The 24,435-nt window shown below is 38.6% G+C and overlaps 1 protein-coding gene across 1 annotated transcript; it reads right to left on the reverse strand.

The window, feature by feature from the left end:
- Window positions 1-2,377: 2,377 nt before the first annotated feature.
- On the reverse strand, window positions 2,378-24,118 carry LOC134748709 (probable ATP-dependent RNA helicase DHX34). Its single transcript, XM_063683479.1, has 21 exons — window positions 23,570-24,118; window positions 22,679-22,797; window positions 21,905-22,071; window positions 20,564-20,767; window positions 19,916-20,048; window positions 19,101-19,249; window positions 18,397-18,504; window positions 18,216-18,321; window positions 16,864-17,069; window positions 15,975-16,178; window positions 15,118-15,198; window positions 13,802-13,903; window positions 11,965-12,062; window positions 11,632-11,839; window positions 10,755-10,817; window positions 9,975-10,156; window positions 7,567-7,677; window positions 6,039-6,160; window positions 5,163-5,306; window positions 4,139-4,277; window positions 2,378-2,672 (listed from the first exon to the last, which is right to left on the reverse strand). Exons 1-21 carry the CDS (start codon window positions 24,073-24,075, stop codon window positions 2,390-2,392), a joined length of 3,435 nt encoding a protein of 1,144 aa, XP_063539549.1. The 5' UTR covers window positions 24,076-24,118; the 3' UTR covers window positions 2,378-2,389.
- Between the last annotated feature and the right edge of the window lie 317 nt (window positions 24,119-24,435).

The following is a 24,435-nucleotide window of genomic DNA, read 5'->3' on the forward strand; positions in this document are numbered from 1 at the left end:
ACATACGTGAAGATTGCAGTCCGGTTTAAGTTTCAAATTAGATTGGTCTGTCTGAAAGAAATTAAATTGGTGACTTGTCTTCAAATTAATCACCAAAACGTAACTATTTGTCGCTTGCCATAAGGTCGCTTTGACAGGTTATTCGTATAAAGATACAAGCAAATCTCGTCCTTATGGTAAGCGACAATTGGTACCTTTGACTATACTTCGACAGATTTGTTGGGAAACCCTTCTTGATTGGTACCATGGTATTTGTTTCCGAATGTTACTGATGGTTGTCACACGTTGAGTGTGCGCGCGTAATAAAATAGTTATTTTATAAGTATAAATTCCTCGTCCTTAGTCCTTGCTTTAATAACGCGCTAATTATGCGATGCTCCATCTAGTGTTAGGTTATTACTAACACGATCACATAACGCTTTAGATCTTTCGCTTCTGCGCACTCGGATAAGGCGTTATGTTGCTCGTTAATAATTAGAGATGTTATGCCTTTGCGACCATTTACAGGCTGCAGATGAAAATAGCCCTTAATGGTCTCCTTACATGTCGACGCGGAATCGGCAAAAGCCGATAGAAAAAACCTTTATGTCTGCGCAATAAGAGCGAAAGAGGCGTCGGCCGATGCGAGCCGAGCCGAATGACGACTTTTTCGCTCTTATTGCGCAGACATAAAGGTTTTGTTCTATCGACTTTTGCTGATTCCGCGTCAACATATGTAGGGAGACTCTTATGCTTTGGATTCAGTGTGTCGCTAACAGGGACCGGCCCGCTATCCCTTATCGGGGTTTTATAAGGGTATTGCATAAGGCTTAACTCACCATACCCTTTGCCAGACGAAACCCTTTCTTTTGCTTTTAAAAACCCTTATATAAAGCTACCACATTTGAGTAATCGGTAGCCCAAATACCCTTACAAAACCCTTATCATCCGCTCACCAACACCTTGCATATTGCTTATAAGGGTTAGCCTTATAAAGGGCTTCACTTTTAGCATATAAGCGTGCTAATTTAAGTCGTCTACCTTGTTCATAAAGCACACATTACTTCGAATCCGAGCGATCGTCGGCGGCGACGGCGGCGTTCTTTGACTAGGCACGTATTTTCTTTCCTTTTCATACACTACCGTAGATATATACTAATCCTGTCTCTTTCACGCAAAGGGAAACCTTTATAAAAAGCGCTTAAAGATAAGGGTAAACCTTATTAAGGGCAAGCCTTATTTTTGGTTAGCTTTTCGGTAAAGGTTAGTCAAAGGTAGGGGTATGAATGGGCTTGCAGTTCAAAAGAGAAAGTCTTTCAATGTGTTAGCCGTGTTTAAGTGTCGCCCATTGAAAGGGTTTTATCGCGGAAAGGGTTGTCCGGTCCCTGGTCGCTAATAAGTGGGAAGGTTTGGGATAAATGTCACAGTTTGACCAAAGATAGATATAACTCCGTAATAGATGGATACAGTCTAAGGAAAAAACGTGCCTCGAAAATCAAGAAAATTTGATTCTCGTTCAGAGGGTGCTACTAGCTTTGGCTTACTGTCGTATAGATGGCGTTGACGGTTTCGTTTGTTATTTAACAATTTTAACGCATATCAGTGAAAGAACATGGGTCAAAAGCATAAAAATAATTAATGCAAATAAAAAAAATCATTTATCCATATTTAAACACATTTTATCGTATTTTATAAATCTTCATTTTTAGTTTTAAAGTGTGTCGACAGATGGCAGTGAATTTACTGGGGTTACAAAATTTACTATGACAGTACCGCTCTAGTATAAGTTACTCGATGGTTTGACGAACGTGTATTTCTTTCTTCCTTGAAAGTTTTACCGCAGCGGTGGTTGTTAATTTAGAGTATATTGCTATTAACATCATTATCATTGTATTGTATACTTTCAACATTATTGTGTATTTTTATTATTCCTAAATGAAAAAAATATAAAATTCGCTTCAACATCATCTTTGGCCAACGTTCTAGAGCCCATTGTATGCACAGGTATCCTTTAATGGACAAGAAGGATTGGACTATAGACTCCACATATGTCAGTAGTGGCTCTGTGACCTGTATAATAAACTATCTTTATCTTATCTTTTATCTTGAGACCGCGCGAGGATAGCTTTACACTGGACAAATGTATGGCTCAGCCATTTTGAAACAAATCCATAAAACTGTATCAATAAAAAAAATCTATGTAATCATCGACTTTACTCACAAAATTTCATGAGAATTGGTAAAGAATTGCGACCATTCGAACAAGCAATAAAGCATAACAAAGCAAGCCCTTCTAAAATGTATACTTTCGCTAACGGTCAATAAGAAATTACTTAGAATTACTTCGGAGATGAAGATGTTCTGTCGAGATAAGGCCGAATATAAGCAAATCTTTAGTTTTTTAACAATTTTATTTCTTTTTACAACTCTTCTTATGTTTCAATATCTCCACCGACGTCATATACAAAGTCTCCTCGCAACTTTCACACTGATATTCTCTAGCATTTGGTTTGTTTTCCCTAGTGGTCGTAGGTGCTTCAGTTTTGACCTCAGTTTTGAGTGAGCATGTGAACTGTGTGTGTTGTAGTTTTTCTAAGGGGGACAGACAGACGGAAATGCCGCAGTTAGAGCAGGACCAGGGAATGTTGTAGGATTCTTGGTAGCTGCTGTAACTCCAGTCGTTGTCTACCACGCTGAAAATAATAGTACATTATTGTCGAGGCTCGGAAGTAGCTACTTGCTGGCTGAGGATTCGTTTTAAACGGACGACCTTGGGAGTCCGTTTAATTGAATCCGAAGCCAGCAAGTAGCCTTCCAGCCGAGTCATATATAGTGCTTTTCTCAAAAATGGCGCAATAAATGCAAATATAATAAAAATATTTTACAGAAGCAACGTTCTTATGTATATATTTTCACAGAAAAAACTAAACAGATTTGCTTTGCCGCCGTTTTATTTTTTAAATTAAAAATGGAAGTGAATTTTTCTGCTGAAAATACGCCAACCTATTTGAGACACCTAAATAGTCGCGGTACCAACATTATAATAATAAGTACTGATCATCTGTTTGGCTGTTTAATGGACCTATGCCTTCATTTGATATGGCCACTTCAACTTTTAAAAAGTTTGGAACTCGACAAATAATGGAATTTGTATGCAACATTGCAGTCCCGAAATCGAGACTGCAATGTTTTTAACTTTTTAATTTTTCGACTGACCATAAACTACGCACTTCGCGACCTACTTTTTAACCGGCAACGTCAACTTTGCCGTCCATTTTTGAGAAAAAGAAGTTAGGCTAATGCCAGGGCACTCGATACCATGTTACATTGGATCCCGCAACAGAAAAGACCAGAAATAATACCCAGGATGGCCAGGAAAAAAAATGTGCAGAAAAAATAGTACTTCCATTACTACTGATGCCAATAGATAAATATTTTTATTTCGAAAGAATCATCATCTTCCTCGCGTTATCCCGGCATTTTGCCACGGCTCATGGGAACCTGGGGTCCGCTTGACAACTAATCCTAAGAATTGACGTAGGCACTAGTTTTTACGAAAGCGACTGCCATCTGAACTTTCAACCCAGAGGGGGAACTAGGCCTTGTTAGGATTAGTACGGTTTCCTAACGATGTGTTCCTTCGCCGAAAAGCGACTGGTAAATATCAATTGATATTTAGTACATGAGTTCCGAAAAACTCATTGGTACGAGCTGGGGTTTGAACCCGCGACCTTCGGATTGAAAGTCGCACGCTCTTACCGCTAGGCCACCAGCGCTTAGAAAGAATAAAAAATAAAAATAAATAAAGTTACTTTGTTTAATGGAATCTAATATAAGTCATTAGACAGTTGTCGCCAGATTTGAACTATAGTCTGGCAAACACAACTAGTCAGTCAGTAAGAACCAGGAAAACTATACTCATCCCATTCTTTTGGGTGCTATTACTAGCGTAAGTAAAAGACAGCACGATTCTCTCTGTCTGTGTATATGTTTGAACTGAGACAGTCTACGGCCAAACTATAATTTGTATTTTTTTATGATTACAAACGAGCACACGATTCGCCTGATGGTAAGCGCAACACCAGAGGGGTTGTAAGTTCGTTGCCACCCTTTAAGAAGGGAGTAGTTACGCTCTTTTCTGAAATATACGAAAACTCACCAATTATAAACGATGTTATCCGTCACATATACACCTCCCTTCTTTTCATGCGCATGGCATTCGTAGCCTTCTTCGAACGGGTTAGGGTCGATATTCGGGTGAGCCTCATCAGGTCCGTAGTACAACACCTTCAGATCACCTGTTAGTATAACAACATGGTCCTAAGTTAGTGTAACTTTATTAACTTACAAACAGTAATCTCACAGGCTAAAATAATCAAAATAAATCTGACTTTATTTGGTTAGGTAACTCGTAAAACCTCGAAGATTGCCAAACAAAGTATCTGTTTAATTCTTAAAGTACTTTTTATACAGGTTGATTTTAGGGTTCCGTACCCAAAGGGACCCTATTACTAAGACTCCTCTGTCCGTCTGTCTGTCTGTCACCAGGCTGTATCTCATCAACCGTGATAGCTAGACAGTTGAAATGTTCACAGATGATGTATTTCTGTTGCCGCTATATAAACAACAAATACTAAAAAGTACAGAACCCTTGGTGGGCGAGTCCGACTCGCACTTGGCCGGTTTTTTTTTAGAATAGAGTTGACTAGACGCCAACGATCGGGAGACGCCAGTGTAGGGTGGCCCTAAATGTAAGGTGTCACCATTCGTATGGTCAACTATACTACTGGTATACTAGAGCGGTACTGTCATAGTAAATTTTGTAACCCCAGTAAATTCACTGCCATCTGTCGACACACTTTAAAACTAAAAATAAATATTTATAAAAATACGATAAAATGTATTTAAATATGGATAAATGATTTTTTTTATTTGCATTCATTATTTTTATGATTTTGACCCATGTTCTTTAACTGATATGCGTTAAAATTGTCAAATAACAAACGAAACCGTCAACGCCGTCTATATGACAGTAGGCCAAAGCTAGTAGCGCCCTCTGAACGAGAATCAAATTTTCTTGATTTTCGAGGCACGTTTTTTCCTTAGACTGTATCCATCTATTACGGAGTTATATCTATCTTTGGCTATAGGTATAATTGCAATGAGGGACCTAGTAAACCTACCTGGAAGCAACCTCTTTATAGTGTAATAAACTTCGCTGAACATGTAAGAACTAAGATCGCAGGACAAATCGTGTTGTAGCTGCTCGTAGTTGAGTTTAGGTTGTTTCTTCAATTCTGATTCCACTGATTTGTCTGGATTTGCATCTGAAATAATAAAAAACAGTTATTTGTCAGTTTGTTGCCACAAGTACAATAAAACATAGTACAGACTTAGAGCCACCCCACACTAGCGTCTCCTGAGCGTCAGTGTCTAGTCAACTCTATGGCTGCTGCTCGACGCAACGTTGGCGCAACTGCACAGCGACGCCATTTTCCATAGCGCTGACTAGACGCTAGTGAGAGGTGGCTATTAGGGTTGGTTGCACCAAAGCGTCTGTCACCGTTACAACGTTCACTAAATTTCATGGGAAACTAGCTTTTGCCCGCGACTTCGTCTGCGTGGACTTAGTAACCGCAGCTAGAGTAAGAATAGCGCCTGGATAAAGTCTTATAGCAATCATGCAATTTGAGCATATGCTTATTTGCTTATGTACACAAATTATCAGGCACTTCATTAATTCTTTCAATTTTACCCCGCTTTCGACCCGTATGGGATGATTTTAAAGGATGATTTTCGGGATAAAAACTATCCTTTGTTCTTCTCCGGGACTTAAACTATCACTATGCCAAATTTCAACTAAATCGGTTCAGCGGTTTAATCGTGAAGAGGTAACACAGAGACAGACAGACACTTTCGCATTTAAAATATTAGTATGGATTTCATAGTGCACTGCTGAGTACGGCTAGTTCCATAGTTCACTGCCAATTGACGTTGATCAGTCCGCTAATGTGATTGGTGCAACCGGCCCTTAAAGAGTGACAATACGAGACAGTTACCCGACAATCGGCTGTTGATCAGAGCATCCCACCGCTGTCGTAGCTTAGCGGCTTTCATTAGAAGATTAAGTCCCGTCTCTGGGTATGGGAACTCCAGTAACAGCCACGAATCACAAACGATTCTGAAAGCGAATGAAATATGACATTTTTTATCTTGCACAGTTAAATAAGTGGTACTAAGAAATGTCATGTCTTACACATGAAACGTCATTTTAGTCTACAGAATAAAAAAACCGGCCAAGTGCGAGTCGGACTCGCGCACCGAGGGTTCCGTACTTTTTAGTATTTATTGTTATAGCGGCAACAGAAATACATCATCTGTGAAAATTTCAACTGTCTAGCTATCACGGTTCATGGGATACAGCCTGGTGACAGACATACAGACGGACAGACGGTTAGACGGACAGCGGAGTCTTAGTAATAGCCCGTTTTTACCCTTTGGGTACAGAACCCTAAAAACAGACCTTAGATTTACGCTGTGCGACGCCATGTTTTGTGGTAATGTCATCTGAATGGGGTTGGCAACTGTTAAAGGTTTGCATAGATGGCGCCATAAAAGCTTGCCCCTTTTTCTATTAGATCTGGCTTAAATTTTATGGCCTGGATGCCAGATACAGGCCATAAAATTCAATATTTTTTTTACATAATTCTAGGGATTGACAGGACAAGCTATGCTGGCGCCATCTGCTTAATACTTCGACCGGCCAACCCCATTGTCAAACGTAAACTTATGGCAACTAGAACTATTACTGCATTAATTCGCGTAAAGTGCCATCTAGGTTATAAGATAAGATAAGATAAAGGACGGTATAAAAAGGACAACAATCTCTTATGGCAGAACTGTTGCAAAAGTGACCAGCTTTCAGCTGTAAATAATATAGTTCCTAATCTCTCCGGTGGCGCTAGGTAGGCTCTGGGGTATGACATGAATCATAGAGGTATAATAATATAGAGATGAAATGGGGGAGGGTCAACAAATAACTCGACCAAATTACGTAGGTTGTTTTTGGTATGTTGTCAGGAACGTTAAAACGTGTTTCTAATTTTGTCGCATTGCGTATGTTCTGTCCCTCACGGTCGCACATCTATTATATAAAGTAGGTCTATGACATTTCATTTCGGTGTACGGTGGCGCCGCCTATTTACTATTTTTTGATGGACACTTTTCATACATAGAGATTTTGCTCCTTTATATAGTCTCCATGATCTAGGTACAAATACTACTCGTGTCAAATTCGCGAAGCAAATGTTACATACACTTTATACCTCTTCAGTTACAAAGTAATGAAACTAGAATGTCTACATAGGCGCTTGACAACGCAGTTAGCGCATAATATTACAGGGCTGTACACAGAGGCGGATTTGCAGTCTTTGCCTCCCTACTTCAGCTGTTATGCGGCAGCAATATTTTAAGTACCTACATTATGCAAATTATGCATAATACAACAAATAAAGATGACGACAATGAGGATGATGTATCGTTTTGCCTATCTTTGTATTATTATGTATGTTGTACATATGTACATACCTACTAAAGCCGATATTGGTATCGATGGAATGAGCCAATAACAGCAGAGTTTGAGCGGCGGGCATTCGCATTGAATTCACGATGTATGGCTTCGTCGTTTCTAGCAGCGATCTGTAATTTCCAAATTTTTTTTTCACTTAAGAAGCTCGAAAAAGGGGGCTATTTTGCTTAAAAATAATGAGCAACATTCAATTTTGTTGACTGAGTGAGATAAATCATTAAAGTGCGTAGAGTTTGGGTGAATGCGTGTTTAGGTGTAAGGTGAATGGGTTTATAGGTGTTTGGGTGAATGAGTGGTTGGGGGAATCGAATGGGTGTATAGGTGTTTGGGTTGGGTGAATAAGTGTTTGGATGAATTGGTGTATGGGTGAATGGGTAAAACATACAAGTAACACAGTATCTGGTGTTTAGAAAATACAGGCAGTTTGCTCTTAAAGCCGGCGGGCAGCTCTGTCTGGATGTCGGCCTCGCTCTGCTGAAGCACCCTCGGCTGTTTGCCGAAGAACGACGCCGGATGTAGGAACACGAAGGGCTTGCTGCAGGTGTGGTACAGTTGCCCCCTTGTGATGATTAAAACTTTAGGGGAACGTAGTTGGGTGAGAAAAAGGTACCGTTGACGGGTAGACTTAGACTGATTTATTAAACCATAATCAAGTATTTTATACATCTCTAATCTACGGCGGTACAGACATTATCTTAATCAAATCAGCGCGTGCTCTAACCTATACTAAGTTATCGACACACGCCGATAATATTTTGCTGACCGCCATAGTACTCCCCCCTTAGTCAACCGGTAGAGTTGACGACCAGGTCCTTCGCAGGAGTTGACCTGAACAGGATACGATTATTGTTTACGATTACGATACGATTATTCCACTTCCACGACGTTATAACTTCAATCACGGCCCCGCGCCCGTGAACTTGAAAATGAATTGCTGCGGCATGTCTCGACGCGTGTTGCGTTGACAATAATTTCCTCGCGCGTGTCGCGTATTGTGCTTGCTTGCATTTTTGAGTGCGGCTTCAAAACAATTATAATATGTAGCTGGCATGACTTCATTTCATTAATTTGCAATTTGGCGTGAATTTCCTTGAATATATTCCTGATGCGTTGTGACAGTCCCGCCCGTTGTATCCTTTCCTTAAACTTGTCGTTCTTGGAAGAAACGGAGACGTGCCGATGTCTTCTAATACGTCTGGGCGGACGTATGAAGAGTGCAGCCAGGGTGCTCAGAGTCAGCGTGGCGAGCGGAAATGCTCGAGCCAGGGTGGCGAGCGGAGAATCTCGAGCCATTGTGGCGAGCGGGGTGCTCGGAGCCGACAAGGCGAGCGTTGAGGGCGACGACTAGTAGTGGAGCGTTGAGTAGAGTAGTCGGGTCGCTAGGTTTGCTGCGTGCCACATCAGGATCCTCTTGCCATAAAGCGTTGGTGGATATCTGATGCCATGGTGAGGTCATGTCATGCTCGTTGTAATTATCTCTTCTTCCTTCTGAAGATATTCTGTGGTCCAAGAATCCGGAAACCGGAATATAATGGGAGTGTAACGGTGATGTCATTTGATGGAAGGGTGGCGAAATCAAATTGAGACGAGATCACTTTGTCAGTCCTTCTCGACCAGCAATTGAATGTCGCAGTCACTTACTTCCGAGGCTTCTTCACTGGAGCTCTTCGTGTAGACATCTCAGTAGGTACGTGTTCCTTCGACGGGCTACCACTGTAGCGAAGTGGCAACCGTGCACGTCGGTCCCCGTGGGAACCCCACTCGGGGTCACCACTTTAGAGAAACGTAGTTGGGTGAGAAAAAGGTACCGTTGACGGGTAGACTTAGACTGATTTATTAAACCATAATCAAGTATTTTATACATCTCTAATCTACGGCGGTACAGACATTATCTTAATCAAATCAGCGCGTGCTCTAACCTATACTAAGTTATCGACACACGCCGATAATATTTTGCTGACTTTACATTTTAAACCACTACCCACCTTAAAAAAAAAAATGTGTGAGCGTGTACCTCTCGAGCTCGACTTTAATGCTACCGTAAATAGGATAACTTTTACTTATAACTCTGTTCTCGTGTAAGTGACTTGTATGTCTTTTATGAGAATAAATATCTTTAAACCTAAACCTAAACCTAAACCTGACCGCCATAAAAACAATGAGCAAAATTCAATTTTGTTCACTGAGTGAGATAAATCATTAAAGTGCGTAAAGTTTGGGTGAATGCGTGTTTAGGAGTAAGGTGAATAGATTTATGGGTGTTTGGGTGAATTGGTGTATTGGTGTACGGGTGAATCGAATGGGTGTACGGGTGTTAGGGTATTCACCCTGGGTGTTTGGGTGTATGGCTGTTTGGATGAATGGGTGTTTGGGTGAATGGGTGTTAAGATGATTGGGTATAACCTACAAGTAACACAGTATCTGGTGTTTAGAGGAGACAGGCAGTTTGCTCTTGTAGCCGGCGGGCAGCTCTGTCTGGATGTCGGCCTCGCTCAGCTGAAGCACCCTCGGCTGTTTGCCGAAGAACGACGTAGGGTGGAGGAACACGAAGGGCTTGCTCCAAGTGTGGTAAAGTTGCTCGGATACTGACTGAAATAAAATAAAATAAAACTTCGTTATGGAGCAAAACATAGCGGGCATTTTTCGACTTATCAAGCGACAGTGTGAAACGCCACCAACCAGTATATATGCGCAAAACGCTTTACTGAGTCTACATCACTCATTTCGCTCAATGGATCTGTAGACTATATTGTTCACGAGTGAGTAGAGAGATGTCAATCAATCAGATACACACAGCCATAAGTGCGACCAAGATGGCGAATCACGCGATACGATCCCGCCATTTTTCCCGACGCCCTCCGAAGGCTCCGAATTCTTCCGAACCGCTCCGAAATCTATTCGCATCTTCTCACTCACTTGTCAAGTCGTCACGCTCGGCCGGCTCAGGCTCATTCGAATCATGAGTGGGAAAGAGCGAGCAATAAACACTGAGATAGATGGACACCTATAAGTTACTGAGCGAGTGAGTTGAACAGTGAGTTCAATGAAAAGATAGTTCATTTAAATCACTCACTCGTGAACGCCACATGTCTACCAACCAGGCATTTGTTCTGAAGAGTCAACCAGTTAGTACGTAAGAAGAAGATACTTTCAAATTTTGAAGTAACAAAAAATATCATGTATTTACCTTGCAGTGATTAAATTCGTCTGCAACTGCTATTTGAGGGTATAGTGCTCGGCATAATACCACCTGTAGAAACAAAATACACATTAGCTCGCAATTAAAAAATAATCTTTTCACCTCAGCAGCTCGAACAAGCCAACTTTCGTCACTCCCTGGAGTGAGGAAAGTGCGACTTTCCTCACTCCAGGGAGTGAAACAAAGTAGCTTTTTAATTTAGTGAAGGCCATGAACTGCCACTTCATACTTCTATTACAAATTTGTTTTTTTTTTACTCAGTATTATTCTGTGTAATTCGAAATACATTTTAACCTTTAATATGTTCTCACTACTGAGGTGAAAAATTATATGTGCAACATGAGAGCAAAGTTTTTTTACATTTCGTGTTTTTGAGTCCCTCGCTTCGCTCAAGATTCTAACTTAGAATCACTCGCTTCGCTTGTGATTTAATTATAGAATCTTTCGCTTACTCGGGACTTAAAATCAACACTCGCAAGAAAAACCAACTTTCCTCTCTTGTTGCACAAATAACTATTATTTTATAACAGTTGTCCTCATCAAATAATTTTAGGAATTTAGAAATTGTCATCAAAAATTAGGTAGGTTTCTTCAACCAGAAACTTTTGACACTGACAGATCATATCCATAACAAATCCAGACGAAATTCATAACCTGTTATTACAATCAGAATACGTCTCCTTATCGTCGTCCTAACGCCTAACGGCCTAAGATCCGTGTACGGTCCCGCCCGCTTCGGAACTCTATGTCCATGAGGTCTAAGGAATAATCCTCATTTACTTAGATCCGATAGTCTACCTTTCTTCTTTTTTGCTACCTACTTAATTCTAGTACTTAATTAAAGAATATTTATTGATTGACCTACCTTTAAAGTCATAAGGTCCCGTCCGCTGCTGGCGCTCGCTCCGCTTATGAGCGAGTGTATCCGCTGTGCGTCGTTGGTCATGCGGAACTCTATGTCCCTGATATCTAATGAATTATCTTCGTTGGCGTTTTCGTCGACTATCTCCCATGAGTCCACTTTGAGGCGTTTCTTGCGTTTCTGCTCTTCGGCGGCCTTTTGTTTATATTGCCTGAAAATGTAAACTTGTCAATAATTATCTAAATTTTTTAAAGAAATTTTTTTACAGACACAATACATACATCGCTTTTTTGATGACATTAATGGAGTGTTTAGTATTTTAATGTTATAATTTACCTTCTCATATTCTTTAACTGTTTCATCTGACCGTGCCTTAACGACCTCTCAGCTGAAGACATCGATTCCGGTTCTGGAGTCTCCATTAAATTGTTGTCCTGTAAAATTAATAATGTTCTTGTCAGCTTACCTGAATAAATGCCGATTTAATAGTTAAGTTTCAGTGTGTAGAGATTTAAGGTTAGCAGCACCAAACCGTCTGTCACCGTTAAAACTTTCGCTAAATTGTAATCTCTGTTCAGTGACGTTGATCAGTCAATTGATTGTGGTTGAACTGGCCCTAAATAAACTTCTTAGTACGATAACCGACCATCAGGGGCAATTCTGCATAAACCGAACGGTTCATAACCGAAAGAATCACCTCTTTCTACGTTTTTTAGAAAGAAACTTCTTCTTCTTAAATCAGTCTCATGTGCCCGGCGCGGCAGCGAAAGACTTAACTAACAATAGACCGTATCTCATTGCAATAAGGTTCACGAAAGGTTAGTATAGTAGACTGGGGTAACCAGGGGTCGGAAACCGGTATTTGCTCCATACAAAAATACCGGTATTATAACGTTCTTTTTCGTTCTTTTGTTTATAATTTCATTTTTAATGGGACGTTTTAATAATGCAAAATTATTTCCTAAATACATGATTCAGTCCTACGTAATGAGCATAAAAAAATTCAAAATATTGGGCTATTTCGGGGTTTTAAAAAAATACCGGTTCCGAGCCCTGCTGTCAACTATAGCAGGCGTGACTCACTCCGCGATTTCGTCGCGCCGCTACAAGTACAGGCGGCCGCCCCCAATTCTGCGGTCTAGCCATAGTAATTGCCGCGTACCGCTACGGAACGGACGCCTGTTCGCGCTTGCGCCATCTAGCGGTCATATAAATAAATAAATAATAAATAAATATTATAGGACATTCTTACACAGATTGACTAAGTCCCACAGTAAGCCCAAGGAGGCTTGTGTTATGGGTACTCAAAGAACGATATATATAATATATACCCATGACTCAGGAACAAATATCTGTGCTCATCACACAAATAAATGCCCTTACCGGGAATCGAACCCAGGACCATCGGCTTCGCAGGCAGGGTCACTACCCACTAGGCCAGACCGGTCGTCGTTATCCGTCGTAATAGACACGGTTTGTTAGACAGTGAATTTTCTGCTAGGATTATTTATGTTGTGACTATAGCACAGGGCGGACACGCTATACATCAAATCGTTTCTATGTGTGAACGGCACGTCCGTAACTCCGTACACGCGTCATGCGTCATAGACTACATGTACCGGACATCCCCAGGATAGCCCTCAGACCGCGGCGACGCGATCTGTTGGCTTTGCCAGAGAGTCGCACCGTGTCGCGCCTAAACTCTCCGCTGCTCCGTGCCCTCACACAGTTGAATGCTCTCTTGGCATCAGTACCCGAGTGCGACCTGTTTGCGTGGCGATGGGCATCTGTGAGAAATGAATGCCTGAGATTCTGTGAGGTGATGGATGCGAGGCCTACATCTGTGAAAGTTTAATTAGTAATAGTTATTTGTAATTGTGTTATTTGTAAATATTTGTTTGTACCCGATTGTTATTTTTAATAACCTGTTTGTTTAATGTTAATTTTAAGTTTCATGGCGCATTGGATTTCTGTTAAGTCATGTAACATATTTTGAAATAAAATAAAATAAAATAAAATAAAATAGTGCGAGTAAGTTGCTTAAAAATAGTACTGAGAGCACGCCAGAAGTCCGCCAGATTACTGTCGCGGGGCGAGGTAATTCGAGTCGGGGCGGGGCGGTGCGTGGCCGTTCTGTATGATAATACTATTACTTATTGTGACTATAGTATACCTGTAAAAGACTTCTAAGTTGCGCAGCGAGCTTGGTCAACTCGTACAGGCGTTGCTCCTCCACCCCGCGGCGGCGGCACCAAGCGCGGCCGCCACCACGGGCCTACAAAACATAAACATTATCACATCGTAGTTCTCCGCATATAATTAGCTCCATGCATGAATTTATTTTTATTTTTGGATTCATAATTTATATCGTTGGAACACCGGAAATGATAAAAATACTTTTGTAAACCTTAACATTATTTTATTAAAAAATATTTAAAATGTTGAAAATTTTTGAGCGGTTGAAACGCTCATAATTTTTGGCGCGAATTCGACAGAGCGTGATGACGTCACACCAAAGATAGATATAACTCCGTAATAGATGTTTACAGTCTAAGAAAAAAACGTGCCTCGAAAATCAAGAAAATTTGATTCTCGTTCAGAGGGCGCCACTAGTTTTGGCCCACTGTGTTATAGATGGCGTTGACTGTTTTGTTTGTTATTTAACAATTTTAACGCATATCAGTGAAAGAACATGGGTCAAAATCATAAAAATAATTAATGCATTTAAAAAAATCATTTATCTATATTTAAATACATTTTATCGTATTTTTATAAATCTTAATTTTTAGTTTTAAAGTGTGTCGACAGATGGCAGTGAATTTACTGGGGTTACAAAATGTACTATGACAGTACCGCTCTAGTATAAGTTACTCTATGGTCACACGTTAGGAGGCCCAACTGACGTGTGCTACTAATGACACTAATCTGTCGAACGCGTGACGTCACGAGGCGTTTCGAGCGTTTCGCTCACTAGCTTTTCGCGGGCAAATTTTTGGTACTTTTTATTTATAATTTTAAGTAATTAAATGGTAATTTAAAAACGGAAATGCATTTGTAACATGATATAACGGTAACAAACATCCGAATAAAACATATTTCGTTCAAATATAAACTTCATGCATGAGGCTAATTTCCAGAACAACGAACGCTGTCAGTATTGGTTCTCTGCGATCTTCAACATATTAGATTATTGTTCTGTCTTGTTGTGGGTTCATACCCAAAAAACAAATACATAACAATATACATAACAAAATATTATAACCTTAAAGCCGTAAGCCGTTTGTCGTAACTCTTGAAAATTCTGCGAGACGCTGTTTCGAAGACACTCTCCGACAGAAGAGTAATATGATAATATCAAAATTATTTATGGACCAAAAAAAATTGGCCTCAGAGATCATTATTCATTATCTCTCGGTTATTTTATCCTAATCCTAATAAGTTCGTATTATAATCCTGCTGCTTTTCACAAATATGAAAATATCTAGTTACCTTTTCACTCAGCCACGCGCAGTAAAGCGAGAGAAGCGTTAACGGATCCCCGTGATCAGACTCGTCAGGTTTTCTTGCGTTCTGTGAAATGCCAAAATCAATTTTAGCTACTTTAATTTTTTAGGGTTCCGTACCAAAAGGGTAAAAAGGTAAAAACGGGACCCTATTACTCAGACTCCACTGTCCGTCTGTCTGTCACCAGGCTGTATCTCATGAACCGTGATAGCTAGACAGTTGAAATTTTCACAGATGATGTATTTCTGTTGCCGCTACAACAACAAATACTAAAAAGTACGGAACCCTCGGTGGGCGAGTCCGACTCGCACTTGTCCGGTTGTTTTGTATTCTAAATTATCCGGTTTCACCATATTACACCATCAGTGATCGAATACCGGTCTGATTTTTAGGGTTCAGTACCCAAAGGGTAAAAACGGAATTAGTCCGTCGATCTGACTGTCTGTCTGTCACCAGGCTGCATCTTATGATCGGTGATAGGTACACAGTTGAAATTTTCACAGATGATCTTTGCAGATGATGTATTTCTGTTGCCGCTATAACAACAAATACTAAAAAACAATAAAATAAATATTTAAGGAGGGCTCCCATATAACAAACGCGTTTTTTTTTGCCGTTGTTATAGATAATGGTACGGAACCCTACGTGCGCGAGTCCGACTCACACTTGGTTATTTTATATAACCGGTATTTAATATGTTTTTGAATTATTTACCGCTAATATGATAATTTTTTGTCCTTACTCAAATACCATATTAGAAGGAATATTTAAGAAATATTGCGAACACAAGGTGATATTTTGATTTTTTAATTATATCGGTAACGAATCCGTTTCATACTAACCTCACATTCAAAATCCCTGTGCGCTCTTGTAGTAAATATCGACCGTATGCCTAAAGCAGCTGCTAAGGCCAGCGCTGAATCTCGTTTATATGGTGGCAATGTTGCACTGCCTATTACTAAGGCTTTGGCTAAAGATACTTCGACGGGCAAGTTGGCCAATGCCCGACCGAGAGCTGTGAGTTTTTCGTTCGCTGTTAAGGCGCCCTGGAAAAGGTAGAAAATTTGTGTTTGCCTGTAGGCCGACCACGTGATTGGCGCGACATTATCTCGCCGCGAGATAGACTACCCGTCTTTTACTAACTGTAGTCTATGTCGCGGCGAGATACCCTCGCGCCAATCATGTGCTAGCCCGGCTGAATTCGCATGAATGTGCTGTACTGTATACAATCAAAGACAGATATAACTCCGTAATATCCGTAATACTAAGGAAAAAACGTGTCTCGAAAGTCAAGAAAAAATTATTCTCGAACAGATGGCGCCACTACCTTTGGCCTACTCTCGAATAGATGGCGTTGACGGTTTCGATTGTTATTTAACAATTTGAACGCATGTCAGTGAAAGAACATGGGTCAAAATCATATAAAAATAATTAATGCAAATAAAAAAATCATTTATCCGTATATAAATACATTTTATGGTATTTTTATACATCTTCATTTTTAGTTTTAATCGTCTGTCGAGAGATGGCAGTGAATGTACTATGACAGTACCGCTATTATATCCTCTTTGATACAATAATATTAAAATTCCATGTGTATCTAGCGGTAAATGTTTGTTGATTGTAATGGTGGTCCCTCATCATCATCATTAACTTAAGAGTTATTCTCTTGTCCCTCACTGGCGGTATATATTTTCTGCTCTTTTATCTGTGTTAGTTTAATATACTTACATGTTGCTTTAATTCTAATAGAGCATTCTCTATAGCTTGCTCAGGTGGAGCATCGACAAATGGGAACCTCCTCACATCGCTAACGCCGAGCGAGCTCATAAGGAGTAGTAAGGAAGCTAGAGGTACGCGGGATACTTCAGGGGTGCTGAATGGGTCCATCTCGTTGTATTGTTTCTCGGAGTATACGCGGTAGCAGACGCCAGGGCCTGAGGAAGGGATGTAGACGTTTAAATTATGTCAACCTGACGAAGTGTATGCGTTTCTGGGAGAAATACCTATGAATTATGGCTGATATCGAGCACTTAGTTATCAAGGTAGATTGCAAATCTGATTTAAGAACTGATAGAGTACCTAGTCTTATTTCAGATTCTTCGAAATAACAATATTCTAAGCGTGCGAAAAATGTGTTTGGCTGTATACTATACCTATAATTGGCTCTATTAACAGCTTATACACGTCTAAATAGTTGTTAGTCAGTTAAATCAGCTCCTTTTTACGAACTGTCAAAATCAAATTGTTGAATAAAAATTGTTTAAAAAAATTACTAGAATATAGCGTTAGAATAATATCTTGTTAGAAACTATTGAATGAGTAGTAAATGATAATAATAAGTAAAAATTCTGTTATTTAAACTGTTAAGCTCACTTGATTATGCCAAGACAGAAAGTATTTTAAATCAGGTAGATTAGTTTAGATTAGTTTAGTTCTATTTATAAGGTATTGTTTAGTTTTAGGTGCCAAACTGTATGACTTTATTTCTTAGGTACTTAGTTAATTTTTATCATAAGTCAAGTCACTTTGTAATTGTAACTAAATTCTGATACTCTAATTTTAACTGGTTCACCGCGATACAGGTCATGCCTAGTGCGGAGACCTCTGGTAAATTGTGGATCTTGTAATTCTATAGAATAAAGATTTTTTTTTTAAGTAGTAGTTATACAGATAAGAAAAAACTCGTATTCAACAATTGGTTTGTATTGAAATTGAAATTTATAATAAACTAGCTTTTGCCCGCGACTTCGTCTGCGTGGACTTAGTAACAGCAGCTAAAGTAAGTATAGCGCCTGGAAAAAATCTCATAACAATCAATCAATTTAAGCATATTATGCATCCAAATTAGCAGGCACTTCATTAATTATCTCAATTCCACCCCGCTTTTTACTTTCTTAAGGGATGATTTTCGGGATAAAAACTATCCTACGTCCTTCTCAGGGACTCAACCTATCTCTATGCCAAATTTCATCTAAATCGATTCCGCGGTTTGAGCGTGAAGAGGGAACACACAGACAGAAAGACAGACAGACAGACTTTCGCATTTATAATATTAGTATGGATTCTTGTGTATCACTTACCTGTCCTTCCGGCTCTACCTTTCCTCTGATCCGCGCTCGCTTGAGATATCCAGAACTCTTTCAACCGCTGCATTTTTGTAGTTGAATCGTAGCTCATTTCTTTAACCTTAATAGCGAACAAATGCATCATAAGCTTATTTTTAAAATCATCTAACTAGTTTAAAACCACCTGAGTATGTACCTTTCCAGAATCAACGACGAATCTAATTCCATCGATGGTGACAGATGTTTCCGCGATGTTCGTAGACACGATACACTTTCGGACGCCCTCTGGTGGATAATCGAACACCTATAAATTGTAAAGAAAGCAAGCATTCATAGGTATCTCATCGTATTATTGTATGCATTATTTTGTATCTACATGAGATTCACAGAAAATTGAAGCAACAGACGTGACACAGATCAGCTAAACTACAAAATAGAGTATGTAAACATCTCGTGGTAAGCACACTTATGCGCTCCCTACTACTAATACTAATTTGGTCGGGATCTCGACCGCATATTTCAATGGCGTCAACATTTACGATCTACTAAGTAGTCCTGTAAACTGAAATATGACTGGGCAAAAATATATGGGCTGTAATAATATAAAATGGTGTTTGACGCAAGTCTAATGTGCCGCTGGCGGCGTAGCGTGTTACAAGTAAAATTGCACCTTACTCTGTGAAACGTACCAAGTCAATACGGGTTAAGTGTGAGATTATACATTTGCCACTAAACCCAAAGCTAGTAGCTAAGGTTAAAAAGTCAAGGTAAACAGTCGTGTAAACAGGCCCCAATGTGAAGGCCAGCCACACTTATCCCTATAGACCAGACCTATTCCAGTGACCACCAGACAAGCCGTACCGCTTGTTCGCTACGATCGTGGGAACAAAAAAGCAATACCTTATCTTGTTCGGCAATAGACAAGCCACTATGTAGAGGAAGTACGATCCATTTCTTCGTTTTCTCGGTATACTGTTGTGCCGCGTCGCAAATCGCTGTTATTTCTTGTACGCCAGACATGAAGATCAAAAGGTCTCCCCTTTCGTCACCTGTAAGAAATATTAGTTTGTAATGTAATGCCTTTTTTCGGTGTTTAATGAGCAGTGATATTAGTTGCCACTCGGGGTAAATTACCTCAATAATGGTTTATTTATTGTCGTATTTTTTATTAAAAAAATATCACCTACACTTGAATGGCATTTTTTTCGAACAATTGTAGAGGCATCGCGGGCTTAGACGCGTATCTATTTCAACTGATGGTGTGGTGTGGCATCCAAAACGCCGATGACTGTTAATGGACACTATGAATAGGGTTTTTTTTAGAATAATATACTATGAAGGCTTCTCATAATATGAAATCTCTAGCAGCTTTCATATTGATTGTCAACTCAAACTGTATTATTATATAAAATTCCTTGACTATGTCGGCGGCAGATCATAAAATCAGGCCGATCGTAAAGTTCCTGTCTAATATTTTGACGGTAGTCGCATTAAACCAATAGGTAGGATAGGTTCGCGAGGTTGCTTCAGAAATATTAGGGAGCCCCGCATAGCGGGGCTCCATCGACTCAGGGAAACGAGGCAATGATTTTCACTTACAATTTTGAGATCTGCCTGATTTTACGATCGATCGCCGACATCTGCATTAAATGTATTTCTAGTTTTAACTGTTTAAATAACTATATCATTAACTAGTATATAGTAAGTGGACTTACTAGGATATTTTTTGTCAATCAACTGCATTATTTGAACGTAAGGCTGAGGGTCGAGTCTGTCTTCTCGCGTAGGTTTATCTTCGATAAATATCGGCTTGTACTGCAATTCTATTGGAAACAATCTACCTGGTACCTGAAATTATACATAATAATAATTAAATAACATTACACTCAAAAGACTGAATAAAAGTTATGTCCTATAAAATAACGCAAAATGTTGTAGCAAAAAATATGACATATGTACCTCTATTAAACGATCCTGAATGACGCTATACTCTTTGTGACCGGATTGCCAGACTTTAGTGCTTTATAACTCAGTAATCGAGGCCAAAGAGCTATATTACTTTGCGCTATTTTGCAATATTAGAATTGAATATATTAAAAACGGGTCACTTGCGTATTTTAAGTTGAAGAATACGTGAGTGACCAGAGTGACCCGTTTTGTTAATATTAGAATTCCTACATATACCTATGCTATGGGCAAAAAACATGTTGCAAACAATAACTAAGCTTTTAAAATAGAGGATACTAAAATAGCGGTGGTTTGCAGTTGCACATCAATTATAAAGACACAATGCAGTCACAATTTCTCTCATAGCATTGAAGTTATGAAAACTTATTCAAGCAACATTTACCATATAACATTACCTGTATAACAACAGCTGATTCTGCAGAAAAATAATCCTCAAACAACTTAATATTGATAGTAGCGGACATAAGCACCAGCTTGATGTCGGTCCGACTGTGTATCAAGCACTTCAGCACACCCAAAAGGAAGTCCCCCATTAAGTGCCTTTCGTGAATCTCGTCTAGGATTATAACGTCGTAACTGGGCAAATTTTCGGATGACATCTAAAAATAAATACATAATTATCATTTACCTCTAAAATACTCAATGCTTTGTAAAAAAACACCATTTGGAGAAACACATTGAAGGATTTGCCCATTTGTTGTTTATCCGGAATTTATCGTCAGAATCCAGGGTTCTATTAAGAAGGTTTAAAGTCGGCATAAAATAGAGCATGGTATGGTGGTCAGAACCCTCAGAAATGAGGATTTATTTAAGATAGAAGAAGATGGGAGAATAAAATTGCCTTTCAGTTACCTGACAACTACCTAGTCCTAGCTAACTTTTAATAATAATAACAATACCCCGCGGCGGCAGCTTGTGGCGAGCTGACGGTGAGTGGCGACACCGCGGACCCCTATTCCAGAGGGCCCTTTCATCTGGCCCGCGCCTCTGTGCTTATTACTAGTCTTCTCCCATAGCCCGATATCCAGTCCATCCAACCTTAGTCCCCATCGCAGCACAAGTGCTGCACTACAATAGTGTTTGCACCTGGTGGGGACCATAATCCACCAGTAGAATCCGCTTATAATGACATCGAAGGGAAGTGACAAACACATCATACTAAGCGAATGTCATATAAAGCATAGTTGATTAACTTCTTGTTTTTGTTAATTTTTCCAAATTAATCTCAAATTCCTTTGTGAGAGACGAGTTTTATTAACTTTGTACCAATTATCAACTTTCACCGAGAATTAAAACTAAAACAACTAAAACGCCACGCCACGCACGCACCAAAGGGAAAGACATGGGGACGGCCACGCACAGAGAATGTGTCAGTATAACAGTATACATTATAAGGATTTACAGGTTTTATCACTATAAGCGAAATCATCTTATCCGACTTTGTCACAAATACTTTTATATGAAAACCAAACTTCGCACAGTAATTGCGTCATAGTAAGCAGGTTGTAAGTAGGTTGGTCAGTATAATCAGTCATAATAAATGGATTCCACTATACATGCATAAATGTAATATATAAAAAATAAATATACATATATAAATATATCATACAACACAGAATCAGACAGACAGAATATAATGATTAACTCTTTTGAAAGTTAGCTAAAGAAAAATGGGCCCCACTTCACTAAACTTTTTACTTAACGGTATTTCAAATATAGGCACTTTTGTCACATACTTGTCTGAGCAGTAATCCTTCAGTGATGAAACATATCTTCGTGTCTGCAGTCTTGCTCTTTTCGAATCTGATTTGGTAACCAACTTTGCTTTGGAATTGGCTCAGAGTTTCAAATGCTACTCTTTTTGACAGAGATATGCAAGCTATTCTCCTTGGTTGAGTGCAAGCTAAAATCAGAAAGATTTATGCTTTAAAATATCATACCACCAGTATTTATGACCGTTCTTAAACTCTATTGGCGTTATTTATAAACGCCTTACAAGCCAATTAATTGCTAATTGATAGCTAATAATTGTTTGTCTTACTCTGTCAATGTGACTATTGTATTCGTAAGAAAGGGAGAAAACATAAAAATTAATTGAGGCTTGTAAAGTTTTAGGCATGAGGGGTTAAAAGATTCTGTGCTTTTTATTGTCAGAATGTCCATCTACAAAAAAAAACTATCTAATCTAATGTTTTTATAGGCCTAAAGTCAAGCCAGAAAATTTAAATATCACTTAAGGCATCAAATATTTACTACATTTAAATGTAAAAAGAGTACCAATATTTAAAAACCATACAGCATAAAAGATAGTACAATACAAAACACAGTTTACAATTTACATAAATTCTATGTATGATATGATATTTATTTATTTCATAATATTACATTGCATTATAAATTACTATGTCAATATAGATATAAGAATGAATATTATGATGATTTTTTATATTTGTGATGTTAATTGAATGACACACAACTGAACATACATACAAATTTTAAATATTTCTTACCTATATTTTGGAAGCCAGCATCATGTAAATACTGAGGCACCTGTGTTGATTTGCCACATCCAGTGTCTCCGGCAACTATGACCACCCTCTCGTTCTGTACTGCCGTTATTATTTCTTGCCTAAAAACAATTGAATTATGGCATAATGGATTATCAATATAAAAGATAGATATAACTCCGTAATAGATGGATACAGTCTAAGGAAAAAACGTGCCTCAAAAATCAAGAAAATTTGATTCTCGTTCAGAGGGCGCTACTAGTTTTGGCCTACAGTCGTATAGATGGCGTTGACGGTTTCGTTTGTTATTTAACAATTTTAACGCATATCAGTGAAAGAACATGGGTCAAAATCATAAAAATAATTAATGCAAATAAAAAAAAATCATTTATCTATATTTAAATACATTCTATCATATTTTTATAAATCTTTATTTTTAGTTTTAAAGTGTGTCGACAGATGGCAGTGAATTTACTGGGGTTACAAAATTTACTATGACAGTACCGCTCTAGTATAAGTTACTCTATGTCAATATACAGTGTGGAAACAATTAATGGACCCTGGAGGGAAAGTGCCTTAAAATCTCAAGCTAGCTCATTTACTTAAAGGATTTTTTTTTTTTTTAATAAACAAAACTGCATTCACAGTTTTTTTTTTATTTGCTTGTATCGCCTGGGATTAATCAAGAGCGCGCACTCTGTGGTAAATGAGCAAACACAAATCTATTATCACTAGCAATGAATAAAACAAAATATACTTACAGTCAAAATTTGATTTGATTTAGAACATTATTTGTTTGATTAGAAAAGTCACTGCGAGCGAAAATTAAAACCAAGCATGTAAATCTATAACTGGTGTAGTAAATGTAAATTAGTGGTAACAATAAAAACTTACCTATATTTAGCTACTGGCAAATCCCGCTGAGCCTGCCTTAATTTCCTTAACCTCTCAAATTTCTCCTTATTCTTAAAGTCCAAATAAATTGACACTACATTCAAAAACGCTTCAAATGTTTTCTTATCCAATTTCCTGCTCTCTTTCTCATCATAAGCAACATCAACATATTTTAACTTAGTGTTAAAGTTGATGCAATTAAACTTAGAAAAATGTTTTTCTTCAGTTCGATATTCAAGAATAGGTTTACCGGCCTTTTTCAACGTCGCTTCGTACTTTTTAACAAATACCCAGAAGTCATCCAAACTATTTGCCACTGTATTGCTTTCACTACTGTATAGAATTATCTTATTCAGAGTTCGCTTATAGTTTTCGAAACTGAATTCGGTTTCTGGCTGTGAAGTGCTGGGGCCTGGAGATGTTTTACGCTGTTTGTAATCACGATACTCTCTAGAATGAGATCTTCTCTTTGAAGAATGTCTGGACAGACTTGCACCACGAGGCATAATGCAATCTTGGTCAAAAATTAATTATAATTGGTTTATTTCCTACAGTCAAAATATGAATATTTACAAATGGAAATTAACTTTTCGGCTTCCTAAAACCACAACAAGGTCAGACTATATTAAATTTATTATTACAATAATGACAATAGATATTGACAGTTGACACTGACACTGACAAAAATGTGGCATACATTCAGAAATCACATGACAGCGCGATTATTTCACATGGCATATACATATTTTTATATATAGAGATTGATAACGCATTTACGAAATAAATGCGTTCTATTGATTAAACAAGGATTAAAAAATTTGTTACTATAAAATACTGTTTAATAAATAAATAATTGCTTAAGCAAA

The sequence above is a fragment of the Cydia strobilella genome, chromosome 17 (assembly GCF_947568885.1).
Source record: "Cydia strobilella chromosome 17, ilCydStro3.1, whole genome shotgun sequence".
Taxonomy (NCBI): Eukaryota; Metazoa; Arthropoda; class Insecta; order Lepidoptera; family Tortricidae; genus Cydia; species Cydia strobilella.

Bases quoted from the DNA above. Each gene is read 5' to 3' on its own strand.
- LOC134748709 (XM_063683479.1), bottom strand. From the start codon at position 24,075: ATGCCTCGTGGTGCAAGTCTGTCCAGACATTCTTCAAAGAGAAGATCT. The intron at 20,049-20,563 runs GTAATGTTATAT...GTATAATTTCAG, and splicing joins AATCAGCTGTTGTTATACAG to GTACCAGGTAGATTGTTTCC. The intron at 10,157-10,754 runs GTAAATACATGA...ATTTTATTTCAG, and splicing joins ACGAATTTAATCACTGCAAG to TCAGTATCCGAGCAACTTTA.